Source organism: Chiroxiphia lanceolata, chromosome 4 (assembly GCF_009829145.1).
Source record: "Chiroxiphia lanceolata isolate bChiLan1 chromosome 4, bChiLan1.pri, whole genome shotgun sequence".
NCBI classification, from domain to species: Eukaryota; Metazoa; Chordata; class Aves; order Passeriformes; family Pipridae; genus Chiroxiphia; species Chiroxiphia lanceolata.
The window spans coordinates 64662473-64687967 of record NC_045640.1 but is presented as its reverse complement, the minus strand read 5'-3'; the positions used below and the strand labels follow the sequence as shown (position 1 = coordinate 64687967).

The window sequence follows — 25495 nt, the reverse complement described above, 5'->3', positions numbered from 1 at the left end:
GAAGATAAAATATTTAACTTTCAGAGAAGGGAACAAGGGAAAAAAAAAAAGGAGGGAAAAAAAGCTAGTCAGAAGGTGTGATTTGTTTAGCTATCCAAAGAAGCCTTCTCTCTTCATCCTGGAAAAATGGGCTTGTAGTTATTATAATCAGTTGCTACAGAGGTGACAGGCACAGCAATCCACTGGAACACTCCACATGAAAAAACTGTACAAAATGAACTGCACAGAAGAAAGTCAATACAACTCCAGTGACCATTAAAACAAAGATCAAATCACAATCTGTCTTGTTAAAAGGAAATATGACTTTAAAAGACAAAGCGCCCTTGAGTTTGGTCCAACAATGTATCTTTCATAAAAGGAAACGACAAAAAACCCTAAGCTTTCAGAAAAGGTCTTATGTATTTTATATCTTTCTATGAATTCAATTTAGAAAACAAATTAAGAATGGAGCCAAAAAGGTCAATAAACAAACCATCCAGCATTCATTCACAGGCAACAGAAATCCAAGTACCATATGTACATTGTTCTCTCATATTATGTCCAGAAGATAGAGGCATGCAACACCATTACTGTCAACATTGAATAAAGGTGTACATTTCAGAGCATGAAATACTTCTCCACTTCCACCAAGTTTATTGAAACCTTTCAAGTTAGGTCTGACTAATCGGCGGCTGTCAGGTCAGCAAACAGACTTGCAAGTAGGTATTCTGAATTTTAGAATCTACTTGTAAAACCCCAAGTAACTCCATCAACAAAAGTCAACAAGGGGAAAGAAAGAAGTTATTTTCAGTTTCAGACATCCATTATTTTGTACCTAAACAGATCCAACCTGATTGGCATTACTCTCATATAAATTTTCCATATTTAACACCTAATTTAGAACAGGCAAACAAGGGCGTAGAAAGCCTTCTAAGAGCTCATGAAATAAATATAGTACAACAGGTATACAAACTCATTCTGCATGTTATTTTTAGGTAGGCTACATAATTTATATTTTTATTGTGAGAACATAAAAACAAAACTGACCTTTACAAAATTATGATTTCATATAGAGTAAAACCACTTGCCTCTGCTTCTACTTCCCAGTGTTTTAAAATGAACAGTAAATTGAAACAGAGACAAAATACTCCCACTGTAATGCAAACAGCAGACAGCTTTTTAGTGTGTCCTCATAATCTGGGAGAGGAAAGCCAAATTAACCTGTCACATAAAACATTTTAAAACCAGAGTTAACTGGCAGAGAAGCCTAAAAGGCAATAAAAAAACCCTCTCAGACTGAAAGAATTTCAAAGCAAAGTGAGCTTTCAAGAAAACCTCGTCCAAGTACAACGAAATGAGAACGTCCCTCACGCTGGTCTCAAAACATTCCACACTTCCACAGCTGAAGCCCTGGTTCAGAGACCTACAACTGAGATAGCAACGACAAGCGTAGGTCAGAGCCGAGGTATCACAAACCGTCACAACAAAGCTTGGAAAGTATTAAAAAAATCAAAGTGAGCTGCTCTGGCTTTGTTGAGCAGTAATGTACAAACCTATAGTAGAGTAAATAGCATAGTTTTAGTGATAATATAAAAATAGCTTGCAAGCTAAGTTACCTTTCAGACTAAATTCCATATTTTTAGAATCATACGAACAAGATTTCATTTTCCTCAACTTATTTTATGCTTTTGAAAGCATTTCCTAAGAAATTTATTTTTATACAGTTAAGCTAAAACCTGCCAGGTCTGCATGCTTTTTAAGGATATACCTTGTCACCTAGTAGAATATAAAAACCACAGCAAAACAGTGCAGAATTTTGTAAAAATACTTTAAAGAAATTTACACTTCACTCTAACATTATTCAAGTTAAGAATTAATCACCAGGATTGACAGTGTAACTCCTTTGCTTCTGTTATCCTCATTGCACATCAAAAAACAAAGTTGTTATTTCTGCCAAGACTCAAAAGAGTGGATCCTCCATCTCTGCTGGTCTAATGAGCAAGCAAACACTGCTCCATAGGCAGAATCATTTTGGGGCTTCTGCAGATAGAAAAAAAAAAATCCTCAACTCACCAGAAACTTCTCACTACAAGCAAAACCTGAAGGCAAGACTTCAAAGGACTCTTAGAAGCACAGCTCCTCAGCAAAGATCAATACAGGCAGCCTTTCTGCGACTTCACAAACATTGCTTTGTATTTAGGACCAGTTTTTTCTTAGCAGTGCAGGCCATGAAAGTTAGAGATCACTAGGTATGCAATCTTTTTTTAAATCAAAAAATAAAGGGCAACACTTAATGCATTTCAAACTACCAGATTTTTACTTCTGAAAACTTAAAAGCTTTCTATATATGTCTTGATTTCTAATACTGACAAAAAATAATTGACTACTAACACACTTTTCTCATTTTCTGCAGCCTCAAAGTTTGTTTTAAGTTACAGTACTGCAAGGCACATACAGAATCTCTTCCTTTCCAACACACAGCAGATATATTCCCTGAAATAATTTTAAAATCCTCAAAACAATTAAAAATGCTACAAAGTTAACAATTTCTATTTAAAAACATTGTTCCTACACAACATGCACTTTTTTGGATAACAACTTAGCAAATACGTATAAATTATTTTTTCTTCTTTTCATTTACAGTGGAAATAGACTGAATAATTTTTAACCTGGAGTATCATGTCACATTTAAGTTATTGCCTTCATTATAAATTGCATCATCTCTGAAAATCCACAAAGGTACTGGATTTGGAAATAAGCTGGGGGTGAGAGACTCCATGACACAGTTTAGCCCATGTGAAAATGGGTTTCCACATAAAGCAATACCACCAGAGCAAGAAATGAACTTTCTTCATTCAGTGGATGAGGACAAGAGAAACTGATGTAAGTGCGTTTGTTCAGTTTAATGCAATGTCATTAGCAACTACTTAAAACCCTTAGTTTTCTCTCTTTTGGGCAAGCATATCTTACTATGAAAGCAACTGAATTTTTAAGAGGTAGTTTTTCTCCATTATGCGCTTATTTATTTCAAAGAAAACATAACCAAAAAAACACCAACATCTGCTTTTCAACGAGGATCAAGTCTCAAAAATTGGTACAATATCTGACAAAGTTCAATATTTTATTTGCCCTCAGCAGTACTGGGCTGCTTCGGGACCAGTGTATTCCAGGTTGTCTTCATAGTCAAAAGACTAATCTACCAACGGTACTGAACCCACCCCCTCCTCCTCCACCTGTGGGCCCACAGCTTCCAGGGGGGTCGTTGTCATCAAATCCGTTGGGTCGGAAAGAGCACGAAGCTGAGGCAGCTTGAAGTGCTTGTGTTCGAGCACTAAGCTCTTGCTCCTGAAATGGAAGAATAAAGGCAATTTAAAAAACAGAAATACACCCCCCTCCCAACCTCAAGCCCTTGAAGCAGCTTATTTCTAGTAAATTTTGAAGCAGCTTTTAAAGTAACGTCATTAACTCCTGGACTCCTAAGTGTCAACAGCTTTGCTGAACTTCAAGCTGAACGTTCACAGCCAATCCAAGATGAACAATTTCGTTAAACATCAGTAATTATAAGTGAAACATAATTAAACCCATTTAAGTTTATGCTAAAACTGTGTTTTATAGCAACATGGGATGTTAGTAAAAACTGAGACTGATCAGAAGCTAACAAAACATGAGGTTTTGATACATTTCACATGAATTTTCGTCCTAGCAGTTTTAAAATGCCCTTGCTCTTGGTTACAAAACTGAAAGATAAAACCATTAAATCAATGTTAATTATTTAAAAGACACTTTATTTCACTCAATCAACTGCACAGACTAACAACCTACTTAGATAAAAGGCAAGGAGATGGACAAGCTATCTAGTTTCTATTTGTTGCAGCTTTTTACCTTTCAAGTATTATTGGTACACTAACTGTTATATCATTAGTAGGCCTCTACAACTCTCAAGCACTTCAGAAAAATCAGTCAGCTGCTGGAAAAGGTACCTGCACAACTGGAAGGAACAAGAAAGCTCTGCCTCCTGCCAGATGCTTTTTCAGCTGAAAGCTCCTGAGGATCCTTAAGACATCTAAGAAGGGGATAAGCACAGGCTTCTCCCTCATTAGAGATACTATACTCTACTTTGTCTCTGGCCAACCAGTTCAATAAACCTCACAGCAATTTTTGGTATCCCATTCTCACACTGGTCAACAGCTTCAAAAATTGAGGGAGAGAAGGCAGATGTTGGGCTCTGGAAGACTAACAGGAGACAGTAGACCTGTACAAGCTTTACTCCTTTAGGAAGTAAACTGAAAGTATCCAGGCGCTAAGGCTCACACCAACACCCTCCTTCGTGTGACACTTCATCACTACACACCTCCCCAGGGCAATGGGAGCAAACTTTAAACAGGGTTTTAGTAATTATACAGGTGACCTTGAATTGTTCCTTTCTTCTCCACCTCCTGGTGAAAGAAAGGAACAGAGCCAAGAACCTGGAAGATTGACTGTATTGTACCACCACAAAAGCATTAAACTTACTTCTTGTCCACGTACAGGTGCTAAAAATAGTCCTTGTGGACTATTACTTTAAATTACTTTGCCCTCTTCAAAAAATACAGCCTAAATTTGAAACTGTTTCACACTACTACAGACTGAAATGTATACTCATTTCTGAAATTATATAAGGTATTCAGAGGACACTGTCTACACTGGCAATATTCCTCAAAGACAGTATTATGGTATCTCCAACCATAGGTGGGGATTCATTGGCAACATCTGGCTAACTATATGACATATCACAAACTAAGTAAATTTACTGGGAATAACAAGGAAATATGAAGAACTCACTTCTAGTACCAGAAATCAACCGAACATTTTGAATAAAATAGCAGACCCTGTATAAATAGCCTGTTAAGTTGAAAAAAACCCCAATGCCAAGCTGTTTAGCTTAGAACAAAATTTCTTCTCAAAACCAAACAGTGAGAAACACACTACACTGTACCTGGGCTGGTTTTTATTTTTTTTGGTAAAATATTTCAGAAAAATATTAGTTTTAATGCAGCACAGCACCAAACCAAAAAAAAAAAAAAAAGCAGCTTTCCATCCTCCCTCCTTCACTTTTATCCCTCCAGAGAACTGTTTTCTGGCAACTTTATCCCTCTCAAACCCCAGTAGTTGAGTTTTCCCTAACAAACCGAACCATAAAAGAAAATAAGCATTAACAATAGGTTTGAAGCTATATTAAATAAAAATCTTAAAATTATAGATTAAAGGAACACTACAATATTACAGGTAAGTTTTGGGGGTTTCTTGCCAGGTTTAGGCAGAAACATGTTTTATTTTTATTGTCTTAGTGCAGTTTCTGACTTATGTGCAAGGGTTGACTCGCACAGCTCTGGAGACACCCACCATGTTCAGTACAGAGTTTCACTGAGCTGCAAGCACAGCTTGTGACAACCACTTGGAAATGCTCTTCAGAAGCAACCATAATGCACTGAGAACAGAATAAACCTCAGTTGTGATCTCAGCTTCACTGCTAAGTGCATGAAGAGTTTTCCATAATGGATGGAAAGTATCCCTTTATATGCACACACACACACGAGAAACATGGAGCAGTGATCAAATCAAACTATTAAAGTTTCTTGGCAAGTATTAGTATTTAAAAACCATGCACTATTTGTGTATTCAATGTTAAAAGTGAATTATTTAGTAGTTCAAGATCTTCCATGCTTTATTCCTGCTCAGCAGTTTGTGATAAATGAGCATATTTCTTTCATCTCTCGAGGCACATATTGACTTAATGAATATTAACCTACAATAAATTGTTCTAGTATAGCACACAGCACTGACATTTTTACAAACAATAACCTTGTTTCTAAAAAAACCCAAATGTTGCATGTTTTCCAGATGATTATATTTATGTCAACAAATACTAAATCAGGTAAATAAAACCTGATAGTCAATACAGTTCTCCGGACTGAGGATAAAAAAAGAGTATCCCTCTCTGCTTTCCACTTGTTCCCAGAATCTTTTTTTTAATTTGTTTTAAATGGAGTGGGGGCTACCCCCATTGCATGTTTAGTTATTTAAAGTGAAAACATCTTAGTTTATCATGTGGTAAACTCATATGTAACAGTAAAACAAAAGCAGTAAGCTAGAGAATTTTTTTAACCTTTTTTCTAAAAAAAAAATTAAGGCTTTCTCAAGGAGAGAAAAGTAGATTCTTAACTTAGTAGTAAATTACTAGTTTAGAACTCTGAACCAAAAGAAAAATGTGAGGTCTCAGAATTACCATAATCTAATTCAGTGAATCACAGTATTAGCATTAACTTGAGAAAAACAGTAACTGAGCACTTCTAATGTGCCTCAATTAAAATGAAAAAGGACAGGAGCTCAGCAACTCTGAGATTACTAAAGCACTACAAAGCAAGCCTATACTGAAGAATACAAAACTGAAAGGTGGGTAAAATATAATAAATTAGAAACAAACAAACGAACCCCCCTAAAACCCAAACAAAACCAATATGGTTGGAAAACATTTCTCATTTTGAGATTAAAAAAGGAAAAAATACAAATAGGACAAGGAGTAATGGTTTTAAACTAAAAGAGGGTAGTTAGACTAGATGTGAGGAATAAATTTCTTACAATGAGGGTAGTAAAGCACTAGAACAGATTGTTCAGAGAGCTGGTAGACGACTCATCCCAGGAAACATTCAGGGCCAGGCACGATGGGGCTTTGAGTAACCTGGTCTAGTTGAAGATATCCTTACTCATGGCAGGGGGGTTGGATTAGATGACCTTTAAAAGGTCCCTTCCAACCCAAACTACTCTGTGATTCCACAGTCAAAGATTGCTGCTACAGAGGCCAAGAGAAAGTCAAGAGGAGATGTGGCACATAAGCAAAGACAGTCAGGGCACAAATGCTTTAACCACACAGTTTGCAAATGGCAGCAGAGTTAAAATTTAAACTCTTAGTTCTCTTGTTAATGTTTGTAAAATACCAGCAAACAGAAAGGAGATTACAGCTAGGGGAAGTTCTGGGATCAACAGGCAATGTGCAGCTGGCAGCGCTGGTCCCACACAGGGATACAGAATAGGCAGCAAAGGGAAAATGGAATCTAGTCACCAGCATTCATTCAGTTGTTCTAGAATTTGGGTAAGCACAGCTGTGTAAGTAAAACTTCACTACAAATGAAAATGCACTCTTAAGGACATCACTTAGAAGTTTCTAAGTGTAAAGGCAATGGAAGTCTGAACCCTTTGAAGCCTCTCCTGTAGAGGTCGTTTAACCACTTGTAATTCCATACAAGCATCTCCACTAAAAGTTAAACTGAAATGAGTTTATGCCATTTTCCTTGGTGTTTCCCATCTAATAGTGACAACCCTACCATCAAACCTGTCCAGCAACATCATGATGGAAGCCAGGCTGGTGATTTACAAGGTAATATACCAGAATACTTAAAAGCTAACTTGTTCTTTCCTTTAGATCGCCTCTTGTGAGGCATAAGACCATCACCCTCCACACAAAACTTTCATCTTACCTGCAAGTACAGTTTGTTATCTTTTGTAATTGCATCCATGAGGTCCTTTTGTAAAGGAGGGTCTCCGTTTACCCAGAGTCCATTTGCCGGATTGGTGTTGAAGCCACAGGTGCTATTTTGCTTTTTGTAAAACAGAACATAAGCAGTGTCCTTTGGAAATCTACTGGTAATTTTCTGGACTGACTGAAATGAGGTAAATGTCACTCTGCTGTCATTGAACAGAAACCATTCTCTTGGCATCTCAGTGTCCAGCTCATTTTCTACGACAGTACAAGGACTCTCCTCTGTCAACAACTTATCCTGAGGAGAAACTAAAGAAAGAGCTGTAGACTGGTGGCAGAGCCCTGAAGGCCCTGACCCAGTAACATTTCTAGCATAGGAATAGTAATGTCCACTTTCAGAGGATACACCAGAATGCACTACCACAGAACTTAGCACGTAGGGCACCAACTGTGGGCAGGTCACTTCATCAGCACCTGAGGGCTTCAGTTTTTTAGCAAGGTTTTCTCCAGTATCGGAAATCTCAACACCAACAGACCAACTTCCCGAAACTACTGCTAGAGGGGATGTTATGCTTTTGACTGGCAGTTCCAAAACAAGTGGTAGAGACACATTGTCCAAGATTTTGCGCCTTATATGACACTTTGGATCATATGAAAATCTCAAAAGAGTGAGAATGAGGTATTCAGGTTCCTCAACGATTTGCATAGTTTTCTCCGCATTCTGTAGAGAGGCACACTTTTCACAATAATACTTATTGTCTCCACTAAGGATCTCAGGTGCCAGAAAATAATTGAGTAAGTCTGTAACTGACAGGGTATTTTTACCTACTAAGTGAGTCTGAGACATATCCCTATTACTCTGAACTTGCTTGAGTTCAGAAATTGTGGTGTTCTCAGAGTTTGGCTCAGCAGAAAAATCTTCTATAGTTCCTTCATTCATTATTGTGTCACATCCACGATTTACATCCAAATTATTGAGAGGTGTTTCTGCAGCAGGACTAGTTGCTGAAGTGTTAGTTTGCACCACGTAGTCATCCTTCACTTCAGAATGTTCCATACATTTTGGGCCACTCTCCAAGGAAGTTGGAGGACAGAAAGCCAGAGAGAGATCTGTGAAAGCCTCTTCCTTTTGAGACGTACTCTTGCAGTTCAAACAGCATATGGTAGTCTTCAATTTTCCTCCAAACATCTTCTCTATCAGAGTTCTTTCTTCACTTTCCATACAAGGTGCTTCAGCAAATACTTGTGTTTTATGGACAGCTTCTTGTGCCTGTGACTCTTCATTCATTATACTTTCAGAACTCTTTGCTGAAGACAATGCTTTCAAAGTTCTCTCTTCTTCATGCAGCCTGAACACAAAGAAAAATAAATCCAAGTAACTGGGCTATTTTCCAGTCAAATATTGCTGCACTATTTCAGACTTCTTTTTCTCAGCTTTGCTAAAAATTATAGATGGTTAAGTGGCTAGAAGTGTCTTACACTACAAAAAGCTGTTGGTTATTTTTTATACAAGCAAGCTGAACCACAGAGGTCTGTGCTACCCAAGAGTATAAGAGGCACAAATGCATTTAGTGTGGGTTTCATTATATATAACAGAACACAATGGATATATTGAAAGAACTGGCAAGTATTAAAAAAACTAACAATGTTTTTATTATTTACCATTACATTATCTTAATAAATCTGCTCTCCAGTTGACTGGTTCTGGATGTCAGATTTTGTAAGAGAATAAGCAGCTATTTATCTACTGCCAGATATTTCCAAAGAAAAGGTCAAGATCCTGTAGCCAAGAAAGTTAAGAAACTACAGCAAGAAAAAAACCAAACCAAAAAAGAAACCCAAAACGGGGGGGGGGGGGGGGGGGAGGGAGAAGAGAACACTATTTCACTATTGAGATAAACTTCTTCAGAAGTGTAATCTGTCATAAAGCAGTAATGCTTAAGCTGTATCTCAGTAAGCCAAAAATAAAGAGGGCTACTAATAAATTTAGGTATGTTTGTTTTATCTCTGCCACAGTTAATCTGCTTGCTTATTAAACTGGTTATAAATGCATGTACATTTCTGTGACTTATGGGACCTGTATGAAATATAGCTGTCTCCACCAACATGAAATTCCAGGAGCACAAACTGCTTGCAGCAGCCACACCAATTTTACAACAGGACCATGACTCTAAACATAATACCCATGTTTACATTCGTAAAAGTGGCACATTGTTACCACTATAACCTGTTTTCAATTATGTGGATACTAGATGGCATCCAGACTTCACCACAGATTAAGTCCATGAAGAAAAGCAGTTCATAGGTCATACAAAAAACCAGAGAAAGACAGAAACGAGGCTGAAAATTCCTGATCCCCACTCAAGCAGTGGAACAGTTACACAACTGCTCCTAAGAGTTCAACACTGTGTGGTAAGACTGTACATTCATTCCCACTAATAGTACAATACCCATACCTGTCTAGCAGGAATCTGAGATATTCTGAGCAATCCTGCTGGGATCGAGGGGTGAACCATGGTGGCCTGGAAGCTTCAAAGAAAATTCTAGGAGCATATGCCTCCCTCTGTTTGTGTAAGAGAAGCACAGGCAAGGTCACATAAGAACTTCAAAAATTGGTTATATTATTTTAATATTGATCACTGAACTCTGGACTACATTATCCTAGAGTAACTGAATGAAGCACACAGTACACAAACATTTAAGCAACTTAATCATACAAAGGGAGAGCTATTAATTTTGTAGCAATCAATTCCAGTACAAAGATAAAAACAGTTGATCCTGCAGGCAAATATTAAACGTGTAGTGAATGTAAACCAGGTATTATGCATAATAGCAGCTACTGTTCTTGCTGATGAGTTAAAAAACCTGTTTTCTTTCTTCAGAACACCAGTATTTCATAAGCACAAGTTATTTTTAAGCTGATCCAGCCTCACCCCCTTCACAAGTTCATTGTTATTATTCAAAGAGAAAGAAGCGTCTTATGTCTTTCTAGCACTAACAGAATGTTCTGAGCATTTAATAGAGTTCACTTTAGAATTCAAACTAAAATAAAATTTGGTGTAAAAAATCACTGCAGGAAGACACAGTTTGTCCTAGAAAGTTACAGAAAGTCAGCTTGTATATCAAGTCAGGTCTTATTTGGATTTTCTCATTTTGGCTTCTCAAAGAAAACCTGTTACTGTCCACTTATAAAAACAGCAAAATGCCAACATCTTCCACTTATGAAATACAGTTCTCTAAGTCTATCCACACCATCTGAACATTTGGAGACAGACTCATTCCCATAGAAACATATACTATTTATATTTAATATACTCAAGAGGACTCCCATGGCATCATGTTTGTTACCATTTTGGTATATAGATGGAGGCTTAAAAAACAGCAGATGAAATAAACTGACATACCTGTGTATGGGCCAAAAATGCAAAAAGATGCTGTAATTTTCTCATTAGTGAATTACAGCCATTTAGATTCAGAGATAAAACATGTCTTCTGAAACTGAAATGAAAGAGAGAGGCATTAGTTTCCGTGCCAGATTTCTAACAATGCAGTTAGCATTCCAGCTCAGATAATTACTTCAAATTGAAGGACCACAAAGTATGTAACACTTCCCTTTAATACCTGGACTCTGCTCTAGTGCAGATGCAAAACTACTGTGCAGTAAGAACTAACACTGCAGAACACCTGTTCCTTTAAACATTTAAATGTGTAAGAATGGGCTACAGACAGACAACATTTTTTCAGTATCTTCCAGATTATCATAAAAGCATCACCACAAACTTTTATGATACTGAAGTGAGCAAGGACAGTGAGGAAAGAAGGACTTGTCTTTTGACACTGGTCAGCAGGATCAGGCTTTTAATGGCTAAAACTGCAATTTCACAGAGCTGGACTTCTACAAAGCTGAGTGCAAAGAAACCCACTCAGCTCTAGCAAGAGAGAGATCCCAGGACATGTTACTATTCTGTGAAAATTAAGAATGCAATAACTGCAAGACTTAATTTGCAATGAAGAGCTGTTAAGAACAACTTACTCTGTAGCCATAAAAAGTGCCTGAATAACACTGTTCATGTAGCAAGTATTTCCTAAATTTATTAGACCTGTCTTCCCAGTTTCAGATTTTCCAGAAAGTCTAGATAAACAAGATGGCAAAGAACTGGATTGAGAAGTCCAAGCACTCTGACTGAGAATCATCTTAATCTTCTCTTCAGTGGGTTTGGGCATATCCTACAAGAGAAACATTTAACACACTTCTTAGGTTTCTGTATTTGATTTTATAATAGGTCCTGCCATTCAGCAGTATTGTATCTTCCCTTGCTCCCCAATTCTCCTTCAAGGCCTTGCTATCCCTGATAGCCCAAGAGATACAACACCCACCCCCATTCCCCTTCCAAGCTTTCTTTATCCAACTCTCAAATTGCAGGAATAAGGGGTACTTGGAGTTCAATTGATAGGGGCTTTTAAGTGTCAAAACATTTAACTGCAATACCAGTGATATAAAATAAGGCAGTAATACTCAAGTCTTCTTTGTGGTTTTTGTTTGTTAGGTTTGGTTTTGTTTTTTATTTTTTATTTCTTTTCAGTTTTATTTTATTTGTTTAGGAGTGTTGGGTTTGGGCTTTGTTTGGTTTTGTTTTTTTTTTTTCAAACAGCATAGGCCAGCATCCCTTACCCACAGAGGCCTGCAATACCCACTGCAATATCCATGGTGCTTGGAAGCTAGCCAAAGGATACCACCACCCCAAGTACTTCTTTTCAATACCATCAGCATTCTTAATTTATATTTGAAGCTACAGATTCTAGCTTGGGTTGAAATGAAATGTCTAGAAAAACTTCATGAAAGTATATTAGTTGTTATATAAGGCTTAAGAAATTATTTTGTACTTTTAATAAAGGATCTCATTTCAGGCTTTTCTTAAAGCCTGCTACAATCCTATCACAGACACTCAGGCAAATTTTTCTGCCATATTGCAAGCACAATAAGAATTGACATGAGATTATGTGGTTAGCTCTTTTCTCTTAGTGGAAGTGCTAAAGAATTTAGATAAGTGGAATTATAGTTTCGTATCTGGAAACACAAAACAAAACCATTCCACCCTCTCAACATTCCTAACGTACCTTAATAGCTTCCAGAATGGGCTCATAGAGCTCTGGAAATCCTGAATAATGATACATCATGCAGTGTATCAACTCAGACAACTGCATCAGAAAGGCTGTACTGGAAGGCAAGCCATCCCTTTTGAAGGAGTGAACCAAACTGACCACGTGTGGGACAATCTGAACGGGGAAACAGAGAAACAAATAGAAAGGTGTTAATTGCATTTTCCTATTTTTCTTTCCTTCTACAAACAACTTCATCGTTTTATATATGCCAAATGACAGAGGACCTTTTGCTATTAAATAAGAAGTGGTTGAGAAACAATGACTTGAAAAATGTGCATTATTCTTCACTCATGACAATTTTCAAGCAGCACAATTAATTATTCAATGCTCTCTTTAGCTCAGATAGCAAGTTTTGGAACTTCATGAACTTAGAAGGTGCATGCTAAGATTTTAAGTGGTCAAATGTCAAAAGTATTGATCTTTTTAAGGATATTAACTGCCAACATTTTGCTTGTGTGCCACCACTAGCAGTTTAGTATCCCGTTCTAATTTCATGGATATGGTTTTTAAAACAAACCTCTCAATTTTCCTTAAACAGAATCTAATGCTTGGGATCACAAGCCAATGAATACATTCCTGCTATTCCAGCTTACAAGACGGACATTGGCTCACAGCTCCACCTAGTGAGGGAGCTCAGCTCCACAAACCACATAATTCAGCATGAACTCAAAAAGTTTATCACATCTATGGTCATCTATTTGTGGATTAGTTCTGATTCATTACCAGTTTAAACTGGGTATAAATCAGAAGTGTTTACTCCATTTCCTTCCTCTTCTTCAGCGTAGCTCTCTATTCTTAAGTGCATGAGACTTATTTTACTTAGTCTTAATTTATTTCATAGCAATTCCCAAAGAGTAGGGACTCCTCACTGTGAACCAAAATATTTCGGACACCTTTGCCAGTTTCCAAGTGATCAAAATTGATTAACTTTGAAAGAAGTTGATGGAATAATTACTCATTGCTAATTACTACCAAACAATTTGTAAGGTACAGACATGACGTACAGAACAGAAATTATAAGAATATTGTAATTTTAGGAGAGTATACCAATTACAGGAATTAACATACTTCAAAACACCAAAGTAAAAGGGGACAGGTGCAAAATACTAATTTGCCACTTTTTCCAATATTGTTTTTTTCTCTGAGTATAAAATATATTTTTACATCTCTGAGAAACAAACCCTACTCGCTTCAGGTAAGCAAAATATCCACTGTTTAAAAAGAAAAACACCAGGAGGAAGTGTTCCATGTACTACAGATTCAACAGTGAAAGTTGCAATGCAAACATTCCCTCTTTGAGTTTACAAAATCCAACTAATTTATGCTAATGATGCTCAAGTATAAGGAGGGGGAATGTTATCTCCGATGCACTGCCAAATAAATTAACTTATATTTATCAAATGTGTATTCAACCATTTCACAGTCAAACCATTTGTTATAAAAAAGTAAACAAGTAGTTTAAGTGCAGGAAAATATTACAGAATACTAAATGATAGCAGTAGTTCAAAAATGATAGTGAAGACTGTTTAAAATGCAGTAAACACTGTCATGAAATCCTGAAGAGAGATGTTTATGCAGTACTGCACGCAGCCTACAGTAAAAATTTTCTTTGTTAAATCAAATTCCTATTTCTAGAATAAGCTCTCTCATATTTTACATTTCTCTTTGTGTTTTGTCTCTCTCAGAAACACAGAAGAAAAGTAACACAGCCAATACATGAAATATTTATATTTTGAGCATACTCAAGGCTACTTGGCTCTTTCATTTGTGACTCAGATTTCTATCTTAGGCCAAAATTAGGGTGGTGGAAGGAGGAGAGAGAAACTATCGACATCTACCATTAAAAACCAGTGTAACAGGCATAAGGCAATTACTGTGACATTAAACAAAGGGTTTGATATCCCTTCAGAGCCTTGGGGACAGCAGTGTGCCAGGTTGTTCCTGTTAAATCTCAGACATATTTCACTTAAACTTTAAGCTGAAAACTGAGTATGGGAACATCTTGCTGTATTAATACCAACAATCACTGTGGTACCCTCTTATCTCTGGCCTTAACTACTGAACTGCATTTTGAAGAGGGGCCACTAAAAATAGTCTCCTTCGTTTTGTCTACATGTACACTGAAACACAGATAGCACAGTCTTCTTGAGGTGAAGTATTTCCTGGTCTCATGAACCTTTTGAGAGTGACTAGGCTACTTAGAGAAGATAACTGGTTATCTGTTTTCCCCAGACAGCCCAACTTTATCAGCCAATTTCACACCACATAAAATGGATTACCAGCAGCATACAATCAAACTGTGGTGGCCAGATACTACTGCCAGAAATATGCATGTACAAGGAAGAACAATGCTTGCTTCCAGTTATTAAGGGGGTGAATCTGGAAGTTAAAAAGCCTAGTGGCCTGTGACCACTGGAATCTGATTCTAGCACCTTCAACAAAGACAAAATCCACATGCATCAATTCTATTGCTCTTTTTGTTACACTTTAGAAACCGCACGAGTGACATTTCAAAGGACTGAAACCCATTTATTTAGTAACTTACCAAATGAAAAGCTTCTGGAGAATGCTGAAAACTAAGTAACATGTGCGAAAGGACAGCAAGGGCACCTGGCCTCACTAGAGGAAACCAAAGTCGATTAAAGACCTAAAAAAACATACATTTATTTCAGTATATCTGGAAAGTAAAATTTCAGTAAACATGTAAGCAGATCTCCAAATACACAACCATTTGAAAGAGACAATCATTACATGCAAGTGAAAGCTACAGATACATTTACATGATATTTTCAGAAAAAGAAGATACTATCTGTTGCAATAACACAAGATGTGAAGCAATTGCATAGCTGTTACAAATTTCTTTTCCTCTCCTTCACTTTTGAATGCACTTTTCCAACATACCAATTCGATCTTAAGCAGAGTGACATCAATGAGGATGGTAAATTTCTGGACTGCAGCCAATCCTTTCAGCAGTGCAATCACCCATGTTTCCACATGCTGAGCCAGAGGCCAGGATAACCAGTCAATCATTCTGAAAGACAAATCAAGAACAAAAAAAAAAAAAAAAAAAAAAAATAGAAATACCACGATGTCACTAACTTTAATCTCCACAAAAAAGATTGTCTATATGACACACTTACACAGAGACTCACAAGTTAGGTAAATGGTAAAATAATTTTGATTCTACCTCAAGCCATTTAACTCTGAAATTAATAATGATCTATTTAAGACATTAGAAGTAAATACACATCCCCCCCAAACACATAAGCATATAAAATTAATTATTATGTATTGTTACTTGTTATTCAAGAATGTGAACTATGATTGCATAGACATTAAGTTAACATCTGGTAAAAACTTATTGCTCAAGGTACAAAAGTGCCTGTACCTGAGAACCTCCCCTCTGACCCCTTTTACCCTAAAGCAGACCAAACCCAACTATTAAGGAAGCTTCTTCAACTTAGAACTACATTCCTGGAAGCCAACTCAAATACTCTCAATTAAAATGGTGAACTCTAGGAATTTTAAATACATTGCAGAAGGTGTTATAAGGATCTTATAATAGCTATCAGCAGCCTGGGGTCTACACGAGTCTCAGAAGTAAGAATTTCACTAGAGCTACAAAAAAGGAAAAGTGAGGGGACTTCCTGTGCTTAGAAAATACAGTGAAACATCAGCAACAGAAAACTGAAGTATTCTATCCTTCTAAATTAATAGACTAATTATACTCATCCTTGAGTAGATTAGTTGAAGCAATTCTAAGAGACAGACAATACTGTAAGGCAATGCCAGCTAAAACATGAAATTTAGGCTTTGTTCTTCTGAGATTTACTTGACAATACTTTGGATTTTCTTTTAACTGTCCACAAGCTCCCCTTCTCCAAACCAGATGAGGCAGCACTAATTAAGTGGAAGGACAAATTTTTATCATGAGGATGGTCAGATACTGAGACCAGTTACTGAGGTTGAGCTGCCTCTGTCCTTGCAGAAAGCTCTTAACTCAGATGGACAAGGCCTTGAGCAATGTCTGACTTCAAAACTGGCCCTGCTCTGAGCAGGACTGGGCCAGATGACTTCAAAAGGCTCCACTCAACCCACAGAACACCAAAATTCTATTCCATAATTCAGTGAAAACAGGGAGTTTAAACAGTATTACTTCACTACTTTTCTGAAAAATTTCCTCATAAAGATCATTTTAAGAGGCTAAATTCTAGCATGGAACTGAATGGGTTGCAAGTAAGCAGTCTAATAAACAGTCACGACCACTACAAGAGGGCACAGTTATAGTCATTATCAATCTGAGGCAAAACTATCAGCCCCTATGTTCTCCCTGGAGATTAAGAGTTCCAAACAGACTGAAATCAGGGTTTCAGTCCTCAGACACCAAACTAAAAAGATAATTATGGTCTTTAGCAACACCAGACATGTATTCTGGACATGTTGTTCTACCAGAAACACCCTAAATTTACACTGAGTTCATAATTAGGACCCGACAAATGTATAGTACTATATGCACATATAACATTAAAAGGTTTCTCTAAAATAAGGCATCTTTAGACTGCCTTTTTAACAAAGAAGTACAGTTTCTTCCACGTTACTACAAAAAAAATATTGGTGAAAAAACACAGCAATATCATAATCACTGCTCAGAATTTACACAAAGCTCTCATTTCCTCAAGATGTTAAATTCAAGTGTTTATTCCAAGCACCCTTTCCATATACTTTCTAAAAAGGAGAAACAAAAACGCAGGCCAAAACTGCTTTTGCCTGCAAAGAGAGAATCTTAAACTAAAAACAGGCCCCTGAACTCACAGTCCCATAGTCTTCAAATCTTCCCCTCCCCAATTTGTAGGATTGGTATTTTTCAGCAGCAGCACAAACATCTGCACAGCTAATTTAAGCCTAATGACAACATATTTGGTTTTCTTAATTAGCTTTTTACACAAGTAAAGAGTATCTGACTACTATGTGTATTTTCAACCACACTGAGTCACGAACTCCAAGTGAATAACACTGCTTTTGGGGGGGAGCTGGGGCTCCTCTTATTCCACCCCTTGCTCTGGCTACAGGATGGGCCATGCTGTGTCATCTCTAGTCAGTATAACTAACTACTTACCTATTCACCATTGTTACTAATAGGACAAGTGCTGTTGTTTGAGTATGATTAACCTTGTAAAGAGAAGCATCATTCTCTCTGTAATTGATACAGACAGAATTCCCATCCTTAAAATCTGTTTTTGCTCTTAAAGCAAGAGTTAATGCTGTTAAGAACAGAAACAAAAGCCAGAAGAGGAACAGAAGTAACTTGTAGACATGCTTGAGAGTGTCCCCAAAAGCATCAAATCTTAGATCTGGTAGGCAAAGATTAGGTATTTTGGTTACTAAATTCTCTCTGCATTGCATTTACTTGGCTCCTGCTCTGGTGTTGTGCATCTCCTGGGAATGCTGCCTGCCTGATGACAGCATGGTCATTTGGTGCTCCAGACATTCCAGCTGCATTAATCTCTTCACAACTGCTCCACTAAGCCAGAGGAGAGTAAACATTGCAAAGGGTTGCCAGAGGTAGAAAAAGAAACTGGATACAGTGTTGACATGAGTATCCACAAAAAAAGTGTCAAGGAGTATCTAAAGTTCATAGAACACAACTAGTATTTCTTAAGATCAAGTATTACTTCAAAAAATGAACAAGGCAAGTAAGACAACACTGCACCTCCAAAAACAAGAAGGAAAACCCCCACCACATGGCCAGTACTAAAAAAAGAGCACTTATTTGATAATAACAGCTCCTACTGTAACCAAAGCTCAGCACTGCATTACTTTCTTAAGCAGAGGCACAGGGGAGTCATTCTAAAGCTAAAATTATATGACCACACTGTGTTGATACAGTAATACAACATAAACACTAAAATACACTAACATGAAAATTAATCCCCAGCATATTACTCTCAAATTTTTACCATGAACAAATCTTTCTGAATTTCCCAGCTCTGACTTTTAGACTGGGCACACAGCTTTGGCAAAATTTGTTTAGTCAAGTAAATTTTTTTAAAATCCCCAAACAACATGTCTTACCCCAAATTATACTACTAATGCTGCTTCTTTTTATTATGTTTTCAACTGAAATACAGTTTCTCAATTTAATGTAAATGCCAGGAATGTTTTCAGTGTGAAAAAACCCTCACTATTTCACCAAGATATACAACTGCTACATTACATGAATGTCTAGCTACTACACCACACAAATAGATGCACTTAAAAATACTGCAGACATTAAATTCTTAGTTGAAAGTAACTTCTTAAAAGTTGCTTTTATAAATAACAAATTTTAAAAGCCTCCTGTTTAACTGCTTTACTCATTCTTCTATCCCTCAGTACTCAATAATTTCAACAGGCTTTAAAAAATAATTCAAAGAACTTCAAGGTCTTCATCTTTCTCCCACTGCCACCTTTTTGCATCACTATTATTCACATATCTGAAGATATTAAGATATCAAGAGTGCAATCTGAACCCCCAGAACATCCAAAAAACCTCTGAGGGCCTAAGTGAAGATGGTAATGTTCTGTGAATCCTACTAAAAAATGGGAAAGATATCTAAGCAGAAAAAACCTCAAAACTAAGCAGTAAAACTCATTTCTGTCTCCTCTCTTTAGAGAAGAGGATGGGTAAGGAGATGAAGGATAAGACAACCATGTGAGACCACTCTACTTCTTGGAAAAGCGGAAAGGTTCATGTTCTGAAAATATGGGCTTGTTTCTCTGCTTGACTGTAAACCCCATGCAGTTTCCTATTTATGCCATTTTCCATAAGGTGGGAGATCTATACGTCATCTAAAAGGAACACAGCTGGCTTCCTCCTAGCTTCTATTTAACCCTCTTCTTCATCCACCCTAGTAAAGCATGAGAATGAAGCCACAATAGCAATGAAGGCAGCAATCTTAAACTGAAACCATGCCAGTAATATCCACGGCACCATAAATATATTACATGTCAAACAGCATGAACTAGAATGCCAGTTTAAAAGTTCACCTTTTTTACATTTTTTTTTCTGGTTTAGTTGTTGGGTTTTTTTATGGAACCTAAGTGACAAATAATTTAAAAAAAAAAAGATTAAGAAAGAGACTCTTCTCTCCCTTTACAATGAGATACATTACCTGCACAGAGCTTGAGTCATACTTGCATCTTTCACATTTGGATCTGTAGTAAGGCTCCTGATGAGTACTGTAATCATCTGTAGTGGTATGTGCTGCACAAGACTTGCCAGTGCAACAGAAGGTTCGAAGGAAGTATCTGTAACAGTTGAACATGACATAATGTAAGAAACTAAAAAGAAAACCCCACAGAAAAAAAATAAGATTTATCTTCTATCCAACAACTTCACTACAGTTAAAAAAAATTACCATACAGTTATACTTGATGTTAAGCCTAGGGATTTAATGCAGCTGACACTTCCCATGTCCTGTCTCAGCAACTGTCTGATAACCATACCAGTTAGGGCAAAATATGATGTTAAGTTTCCCAGGCACTTTCCCATGGGAACTAATACAGTACTTCGTAGATTTCTGATGTCAGAAAGGACCTATTTGCAATCACATTTCCACTACTCAGGCACCGAATGCTTCCTAAAATAGCCAGGTTTTATACACTTCTTTCATACCCCCCAATTTGGTAAACAGTTCCAAGACTTAAGGTATCCCTCTCGAGGAAGTAAGGAGGAAGAGCAGCTTTTCACAGAATTGTTAGGGTTGGAAGGGACCTCTGGAGGTCATCCAGCCCAATCCCTCTGTCAAGGCAGGGTCACCTGGAGCAGGTTACACAGGAACACATCCAGGCAGGTTTCAAATGTCTCCAGAGAGGGAGACTCCTCGGCTTCCCTGGGCAGCTGTTCCAGTGCTCTGCAACCCTCAATGTAAAGAAGTTCCTCCTCATGCTGAGGTGAAACTTCTTGTGTTTCAGTTTATGGCCATTGCTCCTCATCCTGTCACTGGGCACCATCAAAAAGAGTGGCACCATCATTTTGGCAGCCAGCTTCGAGATACGTATCTGCATTTTGCTACTGATAGATTTAATTCTAAGAGGACACCCAAAACTCCGTTTTGGTACATCATTCAAAGCACTGCTGCAAGAGATTGGATTCCTATGTCACTGGGGCCAGCTTGGAGTCCTCATGGTCAGGGCCTGCATGCCAAAATGCCTATTTCCTCACTAAGTTAAAAGAAATCTCTCAGGGAAAAAGTCTGTGGCTCTTTCTCTTTACACGACTTCAAGGTATTAAGAACCAAAGGCTCTGAAAAAGTTTGCTGGGAACTCTTGGGAGTCTTATATATAAGTAAAACGCCTGGGCAGCGTGTGGCTTGGACCCGGGAGTTTTTCCAAACACCGTGCTGCTCTGCAGTTAAATAAATCACTATTTCCCCTCTAGCTTTTACGAGGGAAATAACAAAGGCTTTGCTTTCTCGCTGGCCAGAAAGCTGCACTGTAGCATCCAGGCGAGAAAACAACGGTTCCAACGAGACTCCTCCAAAGCGACCACTCGCGAGCACCAGGGCTTCTCCTTCCCGCTGGACAACCTCCGCCCCACGTTACCCCGCACGGCTCCCGCCTCTCCGTACCCCCCAGCCCCTCCCGCTCACCGGCGGCGGAGATGACGGCGAAGAGCTCCTGCAGGGAGGGCAGCAGCGTGTCGGGCTCTGCCTTCCAGACGCTCCGCAGCAGCGCGCTGACCTGCGTCACCTGCGACACGTAGAGGCGCAGCTCAGCCTCCCGGGTGCCCTGGCTCTGGAAGTGCGCGATGCTGCGCACCAGCTGCTGGCAGAAGGCGAGCGAGAGCTTCCTGCCGCGGGGCAGGCACTGCGGGAAGTCTCCCAGGAGCTGGCAGAGGCGGGCGCAGAGCGGCGGCGCCGGGCGCTCGCACACCAGGCGCAGCGCCTCCACCTGCAGCAGCTCGAAGAGCTCCAGCACCGAGGGGCAGCTCATGATGAGGCGCAGCCCCGCCTGGATGTAGTCGAGGATGGCGGGGTCGCGGTTGCTCAGCTCGCCGTAGCCGCGCTGCAGGAGCCCCAGGACGAGCCCGCGGTTGAAGAACGCCTCGAACTCGTCGCGGTGGAAGCGGCCGTAGGCGTCCAGCACCTGCCGCCCCACCTGGCGCTGGAAGGGGTCGGGGCCCTGCAGCACCAGCCGGGTGCCGAGCGCGAACATGGCGCGGCACTGCGCCTGGCTCAGCGGCGTCTCCGCCGACTCCACCACGCGCCGCACGATCACCCGCTTCAGCGGCAGCGGGTGCGACGAGCTCACCAGCCCCTCCAGGATCTTGTCCATGGCTCCGGGAGCATCGGCCGGACGACGGCGGCAGCAGCGGCGGCGGCGGCGGCGGCAGCAGCGGCGAGCGGCGGCCGCACCAGGCCTCGGCGGGGAACGCCGCCGCCGCCGCCTCCCCTCCGCGGCCCTCCCGCCGCCCCGCCGCGCAATGTCCGCCGCCCCTCCTCCTGCTGCTGCTGCTCCCCCGCTCTCCGCCTACGGCCCTCGCCGCAGCCGCCGCCGCCGCCGCCGCCCGGCCCCTCGCTCCGGGCGGCCCCGGCGCCGCTCCCGGCCCGGCCGAGCGCTGCCCCCGACCCGGAAGCGGAGCGGGCGCGAGTGGGAAGCCGGCCCGTCCCCCCCCCCCGCCCGCTTCACCCGGCGGGCGCCGCGCACGCGCGGGCGGGCGGCGGTAACGCCCCGCCCCTCCCGTGAGGGGGGTCGGTGAGGGGGGATCCAGGGAGGCTTTCCCTTCTCCCTCCCTATCCCTCCCGTGCGGCGGAGCCGCACGGGAGGGATAGGGAGGGAGAAGGGAAAGCCTCCAGAGAGCCTTCCACTTCAAAGCCGGTGTGGCTGCTCCGCTGTCACCCGCTCCCTCCCCGCGCACATAAGGTTTCAGCGGGACGCCCCCGGTGTGTGAGGCGGCGGTGCCGCCCTCAGCCTTGGCGTGCGCAGCCCGTCGGCGTCCTCCTGCTTTAAATGCCGCTCGTGGTTCCTTTAGCTGTTGCTGGGTTTTGGGTGCCGGCGTGCTTGCGGCCGGCAGCCCTCTCTCAAGAGAAGGTTCTGCTGTTCAGAGCGGCTCTGGCAGGGCGGGCGATTAATGCCCGACGCGCATCCGAGGGTGTTCCCATCCTTACCTGAGCCTGCTCATCCTTATTTTTGACCCGGTTTAGCGCCGGTTTTCAACACTCAAATCTTGTTAACGTGTCTTGCTTTTTCATACCTCGTTTCCAGCACGAGGGGAAAAAAAACCCCTCAAACCCCAAAGTTCCGCAATTCTCAAGGGCTGAGTGTTATCATACAATCACAGAATCACAGGATGGTTTGGCTTGGAAGGGTCCCGAAAAGTCGTCTGGTTCCAATCCCCCCTGCGATGGGCAGGGATGTCACCCACTGGATCAGGTTGCTCAGGGCTCCACCCAACCTGGCCATGTTACCTGTTGAGAACCAGGTAACGTGAAAAGTCACAAAGTTGTATTAAAACCATAATCACTTGTAAACAAGCTGGAAACCAAACTCCACTTCCTTACTCAAATAAAATCCTTTAGGCCAATTCATTGGTGACATAAGCTGGGTGTGCTGGCAAAGCCTTCTCCTTGGTTTTCTGTTGCTCAATCCAAATATCTGTGTGCTACGAGGCTGAGTAATACCTGTTATTCAGCATCAGGAGAGCAGGGAAAATGAGCCCAATTAATCCCTGGTAGTATTTGAAGTAGAACAGGTGTAGAATCTGAGCTGGAGCTTAGCTTGGCAACATATACTGTTAACTTAAGGGTAAGAAAAAAGACCCACAAACACTACAGGGACAGCTGTAAGATACTACAGCTGTCAAAAAAAACAAAACATGAAACCAAGAAGTTCAGAGTTAACTTGAAAATCTAGTCCACTGTTTATAAAATAAACTGTTTTTAAAATAAAAATAAATTGCTCAATTAAACTGCTCAGATAACTTGAACCTTTCTCCTCTGTCCTCCAGTTTTCTGTTTGCTCCTCACAAATGTAAAGTCTGGTTCTAGAAATCCCTGTGCAATTACTGAGTCACTACAGTCCAGTATAAATTGTGTTGATCAAGGGCTTTTTACAAGAACTTAACAAAGGTCAGAGACTGTTGCCACCAACATCTTAATTATCTAAATTGTGTTTGTAAAGTACATTCTACTGGAATGATATGTTCTTTTTTTTTTTTTTTTTTTTAAAAAGGACTTTGTAGTTAATAATATCCATAAAAAAATTAACCTTGAAGAAGGTGCTGGGTTGTGTAGCTTGTATACCCGTGGACTTTAATGCTCTGCCTTTTGTGATAAGTACTAAGAATGTTTTAATTTTCTCAAGTTCACTAGTACAAACTTTCTCCTTTTTTTATTTTATTTATTTTTCTAAGTATCTTCTGGAGCCAGATGGGAAGACGAGTCCACTCAGGAGCTCAAACAGAACTCTGAAAGTGAGAAGAACTGAAAGCAGGATGCCAGAGACACATTTATGGAAAGGGGTAAAGTGAGACCTTAACTGGGCAGAGAATCATATGAACAGTGGAAGGAGAAAGAAAGTTTGGAGGTATGAGAAGCTGCAAAGGTGCTAAGGTACACTGGGGTTTATGAGAAAAAGAGTAGGGGAGGAGAAGTGAAGAAAGGCAGTTGGTATTGCAGGCTTATATGATGGAGTAGAAAAAACAGAGGGATGACAAGACAAGCAGTTGCCACAAATAGCAGAGGAGCAAATGTGGAAGAGCTGGAAGAGTTATCTGAAGAGCTGGAGGCATACAGATGGCTTGCAAGCACATGAGGTTTAGGGGACTGCTGAAAGCACGAGCAGCTGCAGATGAGCAAGATCAGGGGCTCCTGTGAGCTGGGAGGTCTCAGCAGGGTGTCAGTGCTTTGCCCTTTGTTTACACAGCGCTGTGGGTGGGAGGGCAGGCAGTGCCCACTGCTTGGGATAAGATTCAGTCTCCCCACAGTCCGGGACCATTCTGCCTGAGCCTGGTCACAGCGATCACTGTGTAGATGAGGCAATTTCTCCCAAAAAGCCACAGAAAGGTCTGAAAATCTACAGCCCTGATAAAAATTAAAATTGTTAGCTAGAACTGTGTAGTTGCAGGGAGGGTAACTCTAGCACAGAAGCTTGGAAATAGTAATCTTGTTTGCATCCAGACGTCCAAGTGTGCATACTCCTTATTTAATGAATGTGTATCAAGTAATAGAACTGGCACTGAGAAACAAGTGGTTGAGAGTTACAATGTTTCGTTGAGTCACTGAATGTGCCTGTGATCTCGGAGCTAAGAATAACCTGGACTTGTGGGGATGATTCCAATCACAACCTTACTATTAGATATGCAATTACCAATCTCTAATTACTAGCTAAATTTTGGAGCGTTGACGGTTCCTCTGTTTACAGTGAAATCTAAATATATATCACTAACTTGTGACAAAATGAAAAATAAATTAATTCTTTAGTGAATAAAATATATCTTCAAATATTTTCTCGGAAAAAGTAAGAATAACCCCCCCCCATGTTTCATCAAGAGCAAAAGTTATTGTTAAATAATAATTGCTCTTACTGTGAAACAGCACAAATAGCAGCAGAAGGTTTATCACAGTGGCGTCTCCATAATAACTCAACAGACAGTTGAGTTTTAATAACTTAAAGACAGTAAGGCAAAAAGGAAACTTTTTACTAAGAATTCTGGATTAAAGATATCCTGTCAGCCTACAGGCATTTTTGTCCTTATGCACGAGATGAATGCTTTCTAGCAGAATGTTTTGTAGATAAGGGGGCTGTCCTAAAGGCTCTGGGTGCAACACCTGCCCCTTCCTTGTGCCACCCACATGA

The 25495-nt window shown here is 40.1% G+C and overlaps 2 protein-coding genes across 4 annotated transcripts in view; one reads left to right on the top strand and one right to left on the bottom strand.

Moving 5' to 3' along the window:
• Positions 1 to 380: 380 nt before the first annotated feature.
• Positions 381 to 24107, bottom strand: USP38 (ubiquitin specific peptidase 38). 2 transcript variants are annotated; one of them, XM_032687035.1, is made up of 11 exons: positions 24099 to 24107; positions 21289 to 21431; positions 19810 to 19945; positions 15560 to 15689; positions 15204 to 15305; positions 12614 to 12772; positions 11529 to 11722; positions 10900 to 10993; positions 9952 to 10058; positions 7494 to 8844; positions 381 to 3324 (listed from the first exon to the last, which is right to left on the bottom strand). In XM_032687035.1, the coding sequence occupies exons 3-11, from the start codon at positions 19884 to 19886 to the stop codon at positions 3163 to 3165; spliced, it is 2376 nt and encodes a 791-aa protein (XP_032542926.1). In that variant the 5' UTR covers positions 19887 to 19945; positions 21289 to 21431; positions 24099 to 24107; the 3' UTR covers positions 381 to 3162. The 2 variants fall into 2 exon arrangements, with proteins under 2 accessions (XP_032542926.1, XP_032542925.1); XM_032687034.1 differs by lacking the exon at positions 24099 to 24107 and having other exon boundaries at positions 21289 to 22051.
• Positions 22366 to 25495, top strand: part of INPP4B (inositol polyphosphate-4-phosphatase type II B) — a 366554-nt gene continuing 363424 nt past the window's right edge. For both annotated transcript variants that reach the window (XM_032687037.1, XM_032687036.1), the window contains exon 1: positions 22366 to 24223. The gene's annotated coding sequence lies outside the window, so the exon portion shown is untranslated. The remainder of the gene's footprint in view (positions 24224 to 25495) is intronic.